This window comes from Neofelis nebulosa, chromosome 6, assembly GCF_028018385.1.
Source record: "Neofelis nebulosa isolate mNeoNeb1 chromosome 6, mNeoNeb1.pri, whole genome shotgun sequence".
Lineage (NCBI taxonomy): Eukaryota > Metazoa > Chordata > Mammalia > Carnivora > Felidae > Neofelis > Neofelis nebulosa.
Window position 1 is genome coordinate 155,747,426 of NC_080787.1, and position 13,851 is coordinate 155,761,276.

Here is a 13,851-nt window from a genome sequence, read left to right on the forward strand (position 1 = left end):
TGGGTATCTCCTGTTGGCTTGGTTTTCAAGTTCTGTGAGCCTTTCTTCTGCAACATCTAATCTGCTGTAACCCATCCAGTGAAATCTTTGTTTCAGATATTGTGTTTTTCAGCTGCTGTTAAAAAATCTTCCATTTCTTTTTTTTTTCCCCCCTGTCTTCACGTTTGCCGTTAAAACCTTAAATTTATTCATAGGAGCTGTTTCCAAGTCCTTGTCCACTAACTCCCATCAGCCCCATCATTTCTGGGCCTGGGTCTGTTTACTGAGTTTCCTCCTTATAAGAGGGCCACAGGGTTCTGCTTATTCTCATGTATTTCTGCTTTTCTCATGTCCATTGTATTTAGATTGTAAGCTAGAAGATTTTGGATCACTGAAGGGTATTGTCTTGTGGTCCGTCAGGCAGTTAATTTACCTGATCCTTTAAATTTTACGCTTTATTAGGATGGGTCTGTGGGAACTTCACTGTAGAGCTGGAGTGGCCCGGCTCCTGACTGTTGGCCTTCCTGGGCTGTCACCTGAGTGCTAGGTGCCTGATGAAGTAAGTCTCTGCACGTTGGCTGGTAGGACTCTGATGTCACGGAGCTCTGTGCGGGCTCTGGTGGTTGCTCAGTGGGGCTGGTCAGTAGTTGTCTTGTCCAGCCTCCCTGAGTTTTGCTCTAAACACAGAGCTCGGTTCTCAACGAGGACCTCCGTGCAGAGTTTGGGAGCCCCTTTCTGCATAGGGCCAAGTCTTTGCTGTTCTGTGTGGCGTTCCCAGCTGTCCTAGCAGTCTTGATCTACAGGCTCTGTCTCCTCATCTCAGAGACTTTCTTGCTCTGCTCGGGCTCTCCCTCCCGAGGCCGCAGTCTGCACAGGCCTCTGTCCAACTCGAGAATGCAGTGGCTTCAGAAATTTGTCCAGGGAGGCCTGGGTGGTGCGGTCAGTTAAGCGTCCGACTCTTGATTTCGGCTCAGGTCATGATCTCGCAGTTTGTGGGTTTGAGCCCCACGTGGGGCTGTACTCTGATGGTGCGGAGCCTACTTGGGACTCTCTCTCCCCTTCTCTCTGCCCCTCCCCTGCTTTCGTGAGCACACAAAATAAATGAATATTTTTCTCTCTCAAAATAAATAAATAAACTAAAAAAAAAAAAGAAATTTGTCCAGATATAGAGGTGTCGGTGGGAACGCTGGCCAAGCAGCTCTGCCCCCACCTTGGCCACCTCCCACCCTGCTCTAGTATCGGGGGCGCTCATGAAGTCAGCGCCAGTGTGATGCCAGTGTGATTCTAGTTCCTTTTTTGGTGCCTCTCTTTTCTCTGCAAAGTTTTAATGATAGCTTCTTTACTCTTTATGTTTACAAATTTTTCTCCTCTCTGTTATCTCTGTTTCTGTTATTAGAACTGCTAAGAAAGGGATGTTTTACTTCCTAGGATGATATTCTGTGTTTCTTAATCTTCTAATTCCTGGTTTGTTTTTCCTACACTGTGGGAACATTTCACCACTTCACTGTCAACATATGGAAAAGTTTCCATCTCTACTTCCTTTCTCCATCAAGGCCTGGTGCCCCAGTGAGTCCTCCACCTGTCTGCTCTCTGCAGACACTGTCTGTCCGCCAGCTCCTCCCTGGCGGTCAGCTTTCTGCTTGGGACCCCACGTCGATGGCCCATGTCCCTCCCGGCCTTCCTCCCCCAGCCCCTGCTCTCTGCCGACCCCCATATGTGGGAGGTCCTCACACTGCATTTGACCCCTTTACACCCAAGTGGTCCCATCTACTTGCAATGCTCTAGAAACTATATCCATGTTGACAGATACAACTTTTACTTTTTTCTAGCTCAGGCCATTCTGATCAATTCTGTTTGTTCCTTATGCCCTTAAAAACTACCTCCCCCAAATTCCTCCCTTACTCCTTTATCAAAAAAGGACCGTGTATGTTTGTTCTGATCTCGTCACAGTTTGTTTATGGGCTTGTTTGTCTGATGTCCCTTGTCCCCGTTTGCTGTCAGCTGAGCTAGCAGAGACTGTTCAGGTGGCATTTTACTGTGCCCTGCAGATTCTTGGTATACATTAGGTGATTCGCGATCTGATTTTTGAGTATATGTTTAAAATATGACCATTTCAGGAGTATTTCCACTTAGCAAAGCTTTCCTTAGAAGAGGACTGTAACGGTGGAATTTCAGACACAGGAGAAAGAGTGATGGGCTTTCAAGTCCCACAGGCGAGCAGCCTTCTCTGAGCCCAGTCTGACCGGCAGGTGGGAGCCACTTGACGAAAGTGAGATTTAGAACCAAAGGCGCCTCTCACCCCACAGGTGTAGACCCTGAGTCTTAAACTCGCGCAGCCGCCAACACCGGAGGCCTGAGCCAAAAAGCACGGGCACTGGATTGACAGGCAGGCGCTTCAGAGTCCCCAGTTTTGGGTATAGCTCGGATGGCTGGTCTGTTGGGTACTCCACCTCCTCTGATTATATTGAGGTGCTTGGCTGGCAGCTCTCCTCCGTGTATTCTGTCTGGCCAACTGTGTGCTGTTTAGACGGCCAGGTGGTGTCATGGCCCCAGACCGGCTGCCGTCATTCCCGCCTCCTCCCATCCTGCCTTCATGCCCGTTCTCACTTTACTTCAGGTTCTGACTGTCTCCTAATGAAAAGCTTAGCTTACATCACTGTGAAGCCTTATACATTTTAGGAAATGGAAAAAACTCAGGAAGGTGCCGAAGCAAAGGCAAAGTGTGTCCTCCTTTACCGCTCTGCCGACGGAGAGGCCGGCCAGAGCCGTGCACGCAGGCAGCCGTCTGCGGTTGGGGGAGGGGGGTGGGGGTCACACTCTTCCCTTGCCATTCTGCCCTCCTTCTCCCCCAGCGCCCTTCTAGGGACCCCCACACAGCTGGAGGAGGCTGTTGCTCTCCTGATGGGGCAGCCAGCCCCGTGGGTAAATGGTCACTGTCCAGGCCACCGGCTCATTAAAATCCTAGATACGTGTACACAAGAGAGTATGTTTGGGGAACTTTTTTAACTTTTTCAGGACTAAAGCCACATATAAGCATAGATTAAACTAGGAGTATAAAAATATTACAGAACCCTAAGGACCGATCTCTTTCTTTAAAAGCCTGAGGGATGTTATCAAACTTGGAAGTCCCAGTAATTGAGAGGTTGTGATCAACATTGCTTCTCCTCACTGTCTCGCCCCTTGCCCGCCGCTGCCCCAGCACACGCCTGGGGAGGAGCGGTGGGCATAAGCGAGGCAGAGTTTTCCTGGGGAGGGACTGCCAGTGTGGACACTTCCACAACTTTGCTCCGAGAAGAGGTGTCTTCGTTACATACAGAAGATCGTACGCAGTGGAGCCGTGTGTCCGTCCTTTGGGAGTAGCAGAAGACCAAGTTTGATTATGTCTTTTTTTTCCTTTTTCCGTATAAAATGTTACAGCTTGAAGGGAGTTAAACTAGCAGAGAACTTTTCTCAAGTTCTTCACTCCTTTGCACGCGCAGCCTGGCAAGTCGAAAGTCTGAGAAATCAGCCTTTTCTTTTAGGAATTACCAACCTTAATTTCCTCTTCTCTTTTTCTTGATTTTTAGGCATTTAAGAAGATTATTTCATTTCAATTCAGACACACCGAATTGTTGCCCATGTTTCTGCTCTAGTTTCAAAGTGCATGCCAGATTAAAACCTCTGAAATTTTGTTTTTCCTGTTAAACAGAGTTTTATTTTTTTAATTTTTAACATTTTTAATTGAAGTGTAGTTGACATATGATATTCATTTTAGGTGTACAACACAGTGATTCGACATTTATATAAATTAAAAAACGCTCAGCATGATAAGTATGGTTACCATCTGTCACCATACAAGCTTATTCCCAAATTATTGACTACATTACCTACTCTCTACTTTCGTCTTCGTGCCTTATTTATCTTGTAACTGGAAGTCTTCTCCTTAATCCCTTCCGCTATTTCATCCACCCTTCCCACCCCCCACCTCGTCTCTGGCAACCTCCGCTTTCTCGGTATTTATGAGTCTCTTTCTGTTTGTACATCTGTTTTGGTTTTTTTTTAGATTCCACGTACCAGTGGAAATTATATGGTACTTGTCTTTCTCCATCTGGCTTGTTTCACTTAGCATAAGACCCTCTACATCCATCTTTGTTGTTGCAGCATTTCATTCCTTTTTATGGCTGGCTGATAATTCCTCTGTGTTTGTGTGTGTACCTTTATCCATTCGTCTATCGGTGGACAGCTTGGGCTGCTTCCATATCTTGGCTATTGTAAATAACGCTGCCACAAACATAGAGTTGCACATATCTTTTCAAATTAGTGTTTTCATTTTATCAGGGTAAATACCCAGAAATGAAATTACTGTATCACGTGGTATTTCTATTTTTAGGTTTGTGACGAGCCTCCATACTGTTTTCCGTAGCGGTGGCAGCAGTTTCCACTTCCACCAACAGTGAATAAGGGTTCCCTTTTCTCCACGTCCTCCCCCACACTCGTTGTTTTTGTCTTTTTGATTCTAGCCATTCTGACAAGTGTGAGGTGGCATCTCATTGTGGTCTTGATTTGTGTTTCCCTGATGATGAGTGACACTGAGCATCTTTTCGTGTGTCTGTTGGCCATCTTTGGAAAGATGTCTGTTGGATGTCTTTGGAAAATGTCTGTTCTGGACCTCTCTCCCATTTCTTAATCAGATTGTTTGATTCTTTAGTGTTGAGTTGTAGGAGTTCTTTATATATTCTGTATACTAACCCCATATTGGATATGTTGTTCGTAAATATCTTCTTCCATTCAGTAGGTTGCCTTTTGGTTTTGTTGATGGTTTCCTTCACTGTGCAGAAGTTTTTTTTAATTTGATGAAGTCCCAATAGTTTATTTTTGCCTTTATTGCCCTTGCCTCAAGAGACAGATCCAAAAAAGTATCGCTCGCACCAATGTCCAAGAGTTTATTGCCTCTGTTTTCTTTAAGGAGTTTTATAGAAAAATCTCTGAAATTATGTGGCACCCCAGATAACAGGCCAAACTCTAGGATTTTTCAGCAGTATCTGTTTCTTTTAAGAGGATCTCAGGTAACACTTTACATCTAGCTCTGGGTTTTGGAAGGATTGCGGAGTTTAACCGCGTCTGTGAGAGGGATAATTTGAATAAAAGTGAAAATGCTGCCATCTGAATATTTAGGTTTGGAAAAGCCATTAACCAGACTATAAAACTTAATTCTTGTAAATGTTGACATTTTCTAGCTACCGTGCACTGCCCTTGTGGCCTCTCATGATAGAGGAAGGAAGTGAGGACGCACCTTGGGTGTCCCTGTTGCCCAGCAGCTCACACGGGGAGGGGCAGAACCCACAAAGTGATTTAATGCTCCTTTACTTGCCCTGCACCTCAGAAAAATACTCATGTATTAATATCTCTGTCACTTCCTGTATCCTGGCCCACAGCTTCAGATAAAAGTTCATTTAGGGAGTGAAAGTTCAGATCAGCAGGGCGGCTTTAACTTTAATCCTCTGGCTAGCTAATTTGTTATGTGATAGAAATTGCGGGTTTTCATATTCAAGCCTCTGTGTGGTTAGTAGCTGACAGGTACTGCGTTTTCAGCAGCGTGGTTCACTCTTGTTCCGTGACTGTATTGTGTGGTCAATGAAACTCATTGGGTTTAAGTCAGTCACCTTAAAAGCAAAAGCTTTTGGGGGCGCCTGGGTGGCGCAGTCGGTTAAGCGGCCGACTTCAGCCAGGTCACGATCTCGCGGTCCGTGAGTTCGAGCCCCGCGTCGGGCTCTGTGCTGACAGCTCGGAGCCTGGAGCCTGTTTCCGATTCTGTGTCTCCCTCTCTCTCTGCCCCTCCCCCGTTCATGCTTTGTCTCTCTCTGTCCCAAAAATAAATAAAAAACGTTGAAAAAAAAAATTTTTTAAAAAGCAAAAGCTTTTGTTCTTTTGTTAATTAAGAGAAACTTTGTTAAGGGTTAATGTGGACTTAACCCTACTGGCCTAAATCGTGGAGAAAAGAAGGAATTTGCTGTCTGTGCTGATGAGAATTCTGGAGAAGAGGGGGAAGCCGGGGTCTCTGCTGGTCTTCGGCCCAGTGCGTGCCTTGCACAGAAGCAGGGTGTATGGATCCTATTGAGCTGGTCTCACTGGGCTGGGCAGCTCTTCCTGGATGGTAGCTGAGTAAGTGACTGCTGTGTGGCATTTCTCTTGGAATATGTGTGCAAAAACTGACTTCTCTAGGTCTTAACAGGGGAGGAAATAAAAGACAATGTACAAATAAAAGACAGTGTCCAAAAACTGACTTCTCTAGGTCTTAACAGGGGAGGAAATAAAAGACAATGTACCTGGTGTTGTTTAATAAAGGATACCAGTGCCTATCATGAAACTGCTTTCTTCTCATGTTATTTGGAATTAAAACTCTGAGAAGTCAACCCCAAACCCTTATATTTAGAGATTTGGAGCAGTTGTAGATGAAAGATGACATAAAATGTGGTTTTGTAAATGTTTCAGTCTTGCTAAGGAGACAGTTGGCAGACTAGGCGCGTGACGGTGGTTGAGTGTCCTCATCCAGCGAGACGCCGAAAGCTGGTGACGTTTGTCTTGGGTGTGAGAGAATGCTCTCCTTTTGGAAATAGTGGCTTAGAACGCCATTCGCTCAGCTGACTATTTTTTAGGGTGGTGAACACCTTGGCCAAGAGAATTACGTAGAAAGTGGGTTGGGTGTTTTTGTTTGTTTTTTTAGCAGCCGTAAGAATACTATTCAGATTTTCTTTTTTTCTTTTTCTTTTTGTATGTGTGGGATTTAGGCTAAGTTGAATGTGTTCATTAAAGTTAGTAAGCATCTGCCCTGGGACCATGACGACGACTCTCTCCTGGTCCCAGGAGCTCGGTCGGGTGGGCAGTGATGAGGGGAGTAAGCAGACACGTGCAGTGTCGGCCAGAGAACTGTGGTGGGGAAGCACACAGGTCTTGAGTGGAGGAAGGGGAGAGGGGAGGGGTGTGGACCACATCCACATGTGGAGATGAGAAAGGGCATGGTGGGGTGGAGGATGGGAGGTGCTCTAGCCGGGGAGCAGGATGTGAGCCAGAGCTGGGGTCCTCGGGGGCCCAGCCGAGCAGCACACAACCCCAGGCACTGGTGAGCCAGAGACCTAGGGGTGCTGCAGGCCCGCCGTGTGCAGATCTAGGTGAGGACGCCAGGGCACACGGCGTGCGGTGGGGCGGGGGCTGCGGGGCTCTACGTGCTCCCAGGTCTACACTCTTATGCTGGCACCTTGGGCTTTATTGTGCGATTTCCATTTAGGGTGTCAGCCTGGTCTAACTTCCATTGTAAAAAAGCAAAAACCAAAAAGCCTGCATTTACATGGACAATGGCTTGGGTGGGGTGAGTCTGAAGACAGTCTAAGCAGGGCTGGGCATGTGGGGAAGGAAACCAGACCTCAAAGGGTCAGGGGGTGGTCAAGAGGGCCCTGGGGAAGGGGAGGCAGGCGTGGAGGCAGGAGGTTTGGGTGCTGAAGAGACAGCAGCCCGGAGACCCCAAGCTAGGCGAGTGTGTGCAGTAGGAGAGCCACCTTCCACCTTTGCTTATGGAGTAAGGTAGAACAGAAGACAAACTGAATTTTTTTCTAATTTCTTTTTCAAACGTTTATTTATTTTTGAGAGAGGTAGGTGTGAGCAGGGGAAGGGGCAGAGAGAGAGGGAGACACAGAATCTGAAGCAGGCTCCAGGCTCCGAGCTGTCAGCACAGAGTCTGAGTGTGGTTCGAAGTTGCGAAGGTCGAGATCATGACCTGAGCCAAAATCGGACGCTTAACTGACTGAGCCCCCCACGTGCCCCATAAACTGAATTTTTAAAAGCAGTTAATAATCCAGCATACAGAAATGCCTGTTTTATTTTTTACTTTATTTATTTATTGAGAGAGAGAGAGAGTGAGCAAGCGAGCACACACATGAACCGGGGAGGGGGGAGAGAGAGAGAGAGAGAGAGAGAGAGAGAGAGAGAGAGAGAGAGAGACAGAGAATGAATCTTAAGCAGGCTCCACTGTCAGCGCAGAGCCCCACAGGGGTCCGGATCCCATGACCCTGGGATCGTGACCTGAGCTGAAATCAACAGTCGAATTCTAAACCAACTGAGCCACCCAGGCGTCCCAGAAATGCCTTCATTCTATATTATTCCTACCAGCTTTTTGAATTGTCTAATGTCATAGTAGTCTTGATAGTTGCATTAAATAGTAGATTGAAGACCAGAAAGGACCGTCCTCCCAGTTTTCACTAAATGCTATGTGGAGCAGTGTGAGGGCCCAAAAGGAAGGACATTATAGGAACCATCTAGGTGGTTACCTCTGCCCTCCATCATTGCTTACTTACCCAAGTTATCCTGCCGGCTCTCCCACCCCAGAGGTTCTTGTTCTTGTTGAAATGGGATCAGAGGGTACGGAACTAATTGTTGGATGCCTGAGGTCCCTCTCAGTGACCTTGGATGTAAGGACTCCCTGTACTCACCAGCTTGAAATTGGTCCCCGGGGGAGCTGGGTCTGTCTCACTGTTAGCCTGGTGACGAGTGTCGGTACTCATGCGTATCTGTTGATCCGGCTGTCTCTACTCAGATGGCGCCAGCACCTGCCCCACTGTCAAGGAGTGGTTTGTGTACTCTGGGAACCCACTGAGGCACCCGGACCTCGTCAGGCCCCTGCAGATGAACATTCCAGGTACAGACAGCTTTGGTTTCAATAAATCAAATCTGTTCACCATTTGATACAAATCCAGTAATGGATCCATTGTGGAAACATATTTTTCTAGAACTGCGCTTAAGCCAGTTTTCATTTTAACCCTGGGCCCAAGAGGAGTGTATCTGTCTAACAACATTCAAACATAGCAGAGGAAAGGGCGTTCGACAGCTGGGAACAGTCTGGGCCAGTCTGCTGCCTGACTGCCTCACCCCACCTGTGCTCTGTTCAAGGGCCGCACTAGGGGAGAGCGAGCCACTCCGAGAGGAGCATGGCTGCGGGTCTGAGCCCATTGCTGCCAGATCCCCAGGCCTCGTGCCTGGTCATCACTCAGTAAAAGTCCACCAAATTCACAGGGTTGGGTTCTTGATATTCTGATTAAATTAACTCTTGTCTCCTCCCTACCCCTGGAAGTGTGTTTTGATGAACTGAAAAGGGAAGAGAAAGGGAAGTTATTTCAGCTGGAAAAGTAGATTTTCCTTCCACGAGTGTTATCTTAAAACCCTTAATGGGAGGGAAGGAAAAACAAAGTCCCCTAGAAATTAGCTGAAGTCCTTTCTTCCTGTGAGTTCTTGGTACCTACACAAGAGCACGGATTTATGACTCAGGTGGTGTTCTACACAGAGGCAGGTCCAAGGGGGGGGGGGTGAGGGCTTATTTTTAGTGTCCCTTGTCATTGTTTCAGAGAACAGATATTTTCTAAAATTTTGATAATCCGTTTTTGTATGCATTAAATTCTCTCATGCCACTATTATTTTTAATCACATGGGCCTGTAGTTTACCAAATAAGGATGTGAGCACTGCAAAGTATTTTTCTCTTAAATAGAATTGTACTGGGGGAGAAGGTGAGGAAAGTTATTATAGAGAATATTTCCTTATTCTCTCAGTCAGTGATAGACGCACACCTAAAAAGGTACTTATCAAAAAAACAAATGAAGATGAATTGACATTTGTGTTTACAGCAAGAAATATTTTGAAAGGATAACCAAAATGATTTTTCAAAAATGTTTTATTATTTCCATCTTATTGTGTCTTTCCAAAAATAATATGAAAAGGGATTATTATAGTTTTCTAAATGGTTTGAATTAAAGAGAATATTTGGCTATTCGTCATTATATTATGAGTTAGTTTTAAAGGCCACTCCCTAAAATGTTTTAATAAACTCTGGAAGTCATAAAATTATCACAGAGACTCCTTCTGGGGCTTATGCAAAAAGTCTCCTTGGCACGACTGGCCCCACAAGGTTCTGCCTGTGATGCAGACCCACGCGGGGCAGCGTGCCGGGCTCTGCTCTAGGAAGAGCTCGTGCAGAGGGCCGGGTCTGAAAGGCTCCTTTGTCCCCCATTGCCAGTGACCTGGATGTGGTCCTGAGCTTCCATTGCTGATAATGTACATGAGTCGCTCTGCTTGTCTATGCTTGTGTTAATGATACAAAAATGACAAAACTTTAAATTTATTTTTTGAGTGAGAGAGCATGTGCAAGTGGGGGGGGGGGGGAGAGAGAGAGAGAGAACAAACGGGGGAGGGGCAGAGGAGGGGAGAGTGGGGAGAGAAACCCAAGCAGGCTCCACTGTCAGCCCAGAACCCGCTGCTGGGCTCCATCCCATGACCCTGGGATCGTGATCTGAGCTGAAATCGAGTTGGACACTTAACCGACTGAGCCACCCAGGCGTTCCACCCCCCCCCCCCCCACTTTTTTAACAAGATTTTTTTTTAATATTAAATACTTTTCTGTATCCATGAGGAAACATGCCAAATGGTTTTTAAACTAAAATGGAGGAACAGACTGTCCATGCTTCTGTGACAGGCGTTTTCCGAGGCTGAGACTACATGTGGTTAAAAACCATGGGATCCTCTGACCGGGGCTTTCCTTACACCTACATCAGAAGACTTGACACCTGTAGGTGCCTCTCATGTGGGTGTGAAATGCCCCTGAGGTCTGATCAGAGTCCTTGTTCCCAAGTGAGGCCAGTAGTGCTGTCGGTGGAAGGAGTGTCACCTAAGGACACACGTCTGATTTTTCTTGTTCTCCTGAGAGAGCTTCAATCAGGTTGATTCCATAAATGTTATATTTTCAGTGAATCTCCTGGTAGAGAGACCAGAGTGTTTTTCTCTTAAAGGCTTTCTTCTAACAGCACATTTGATACAGCTTGCTTTCTTAAATAGTGGAAATAAAACAGAAATCATAAGATATTTTTCAACAAAATGGAAAGGAAACAGGGGAGCAGAAAAGTTGCAGAGGTTACCTAAAAAGGAGAAAGAATTAAAACTGACCAGTCAGGGAGCAGAAAAGTAAATGTCATCACTGGCATATTTTATTCAGGTTGTTCACTGATCTTCCTGTGTTCCCCTGTGTGTGCAGGTTGTAGACAGTCAAATGTCCCCTGTGTGTGTGTGTACAGGTTGTAGACAGATGTCCCCTGTGTGTGTGTGCAGGTTGTAGACAGTCAGATGTATGTGCGAATGCCTAATCTGTGTTACAGGGATCACGTGTTGGTACGTGTTACAGCTCTCATTTATCTCACCGCATATCGTGAGACATGCTGTTTCCAATGATGCAAGAAGGGTGTACCTTGAAATCTAGCTTCCTTTCCCCAGACATAGCTCTTGAAGAGTCTGTGGACATGCAACCCGCTTTCTTCCTTCTTCCTCACTTACCAGTGTTCTGCATTTCGTGGAATGAGTCTTGGAGCAAACAACAGGCAGGCATTAGAAATAGCATTTTTATCTCCAGAATTGGAGATTTTTTTCCCTTGGACAAAGTAGTAGTGATTTTCTCCCCCCCTCCCCATTGTCATTTTTCAGTCCCCATAAGCATACCCTTATTTTAGAAACCTGGGACAGCTGATTATAGACTTCTAATTGGCAACTTGTCTACCTGCAGTTTTTGTCAAGTGTTGTTCAAGAATCAGTAAATAAACTTAGTATTTCTGGCTATATAAGGACATTTTACTCACCAAAATCTTTCAGGTCCTCTTAGGAGACTTTTACAAAGTGAAATGACATGAAATGGTACATTTCCTGAAAGAAGGGCTGTGTTTAACTCATGTTTCATTTGCTGGGAAGTGGTAGTGAAGCTTTCTGATTTCAGCCTCTCTTCTGTATACTGTTGACACTTTTCATCTTGACACCTGATGGGTGCAGATCAAGAAAGTTGTCAAATGTTGTCAGCTTCTATGGGTGGTGAGTAGAAATCCCCAGCTGCCATCGGGTGCACACCAGGTGAGGAGGTGATGACAGGACGGCCCACTTCTGGAACTGCCTACCTGAGATCTTGGATCAAGAGAAATGGGTTTGGGGGGCCGTGGTGGTTCAAGTCAGTGAGGTGTCTTGATACAAGCGTGGGTCATGATCTCGCCTTTGTGGGATGGAGCCTCGTGCTGGGCTCCTTGGGATTCTCTCTCTCCCTCGCTCTGCTCCTCCCCTGCTGTGTGCACATGCTTTTCTCTCCCTAAGTAAGTAAGTAAGTAAGTAAATAAATAAATAAATAAACATTTTTAAAAAAGAGAAAAATGGGTTTAAAACCTCAGTTGTGGTTTTCTTTCCATTTGTAAAAATAGTTTGAAGATTTGTCGGATAATGTGTTACAAATACACATTTGAGTCATAAGCCAACAGTTGAATTTCACACTGCTTTTTATAGCCACATTCACTGTATTTTGAGTGCATTAGGTAGATGTGGTATAACAGTGTCGTTTCGCAAGCGTGAAATTAGACATTTCATCCGTGTACGTTTAGAGCTGAATATGTTATTAATGCATTCTACTCTGTTTATAGCTGAATGAATTTTTTTTTCCTCATTATAAATAGGCTGTTGAAGTTTACCCAGCCATAGTGAAGATTCAGTTCACATATAAGTCCTCAGGGATTTTAATTTTGTTTTATTTTGGCCAGGAATGCTCTATTAAACAAATATTCATGTAAATCAAACTCATGAACTAATAAAGTCTTCCCAGGTAAACATGAGACATAAGATGTATTTAACTTTGGGAACCCTCATCAGTCACATCCTGACAGTGGGCACAAACCAGACAGGTGTGTGGTTTTTATCACCCTAGTGATGTGCAAGGGAGATAGCCATAAGATAAGTCTTAAGACACAGCTATTGAAATACATATTTCCATATAAAAAGTGTACACAATGGCCATGGCTTAGAGTCTCAAGAGTGTCTTTACTCAGTCGTGTTCACTGCTGTAAAAACACAAACAGAACCATTGCTCTATTGCTTTGTTACTCAAGAGGTGCAGCCAGCAGCCCTTTGCCAGCAGTGGGTCGTCCAGGTATCTCTCGAGAAGGTCTTCACCCTTGCCATTCACAGAAGTGACTTCCTTCCCTAGCCCTCTGCCCCACCTCTGTGGGCTCGGGTCCCCCGGAGGGCTCCTAGGCTTTCCTGACCATCTGTTCACACAAAATCTTTTACCAAGTCACATAAGCAGGTTTTTGAAGCTGATGTGTTTTAGATGCGATGCTAGTTGATGACCTAAAGGTGAGATTGATTTTTTAGGTCTGTGGCTCTTTGAAACATCTCAGCTGCCCATGGAGCTCTGGGGGAAGTCTAGGGGCCACCCTTGATCTTTTCTGGCCCAGTCTTGTCTGTCCCCAGGAGTGAGAGGTGTGTGGGTGTGGGTGTGGGTGTGGGTGTGGGTGTGGGTGGGTGTGGTGGAAAGAGAGGAGCTCTGAGCTGATCTGCCTTTCAATTCTGATCAAAATAGGTTTCGTGGGGTTTTTTTTAAATAATTTTTTTAAGTTTATTTACTTTGAGAGAGAGCATGTGTACATGAGTGGGGGGAAGGGCAAAGAAAGAGGGAGAGAGAGAATCCCAACCAGGCTCCAAGCCATCAGCATGGTACCTGACATGAGGCTCGATCCCATGAACCATGAGATCATGACCTGAGCTGAAAGCAAGAGTTGGACACTTAACCAACTGAGCCACCCAAGTGCCCCCAGATTAGGTTTCTTTTAATTTTGGTTTTCATTTTATTTATTTCAGAGAGGGAGCACACAAGTTGGGGGGAGGGAGAGAGAGAATCCCAAACATGCCCCATGCTCCGCACAGAACCCAATGCAGGGCTCGATCCTACAACCCTGGGATCATGACCTGAGCCGAAATCAAGAGTCAGATGCTCAACCAGCTGAGCCACTTGGGCGCACCTTAAATTGAAATTACTAACAGTATCTTTTGTGTTA

General features: G+C 45.7%; 1 protein-coding gene across 17 annotated transcripts in view; it reads left to right on the forward strand.

Annotated features, from left to right (window-relative positions):
- Positions 1-13,851, forward strand: part of FAM120B (family with sequence similarity 120 member B) — a 94,961-nt gene that overhangs the window by 20,593 nt on the left and 60,517 nt on the right. For 16 of the 17 annotated variants that reach the window (XR_009263524.1, XR_009263522.1, XR_009263526.1 and 13 more), the window contains one exon: positions 8,546-8,647. The exons of the other annotated variant lie outside the window; for it this stretch is intronic. Coding sequence is in view for 11 of the 16 variants with exons in the window: in XM_058735957.1 (XP_058591940.1) it covers positions 8,546-8,647 (102 nt within the window). In the remaining 5 variants the exon portion in view is untranslated. The remainder of the gene's footprint in view (positions 1-8,545; positions 8,648-13,851) is intronic. 17 annotated transcript variants of the gene reach the window in all.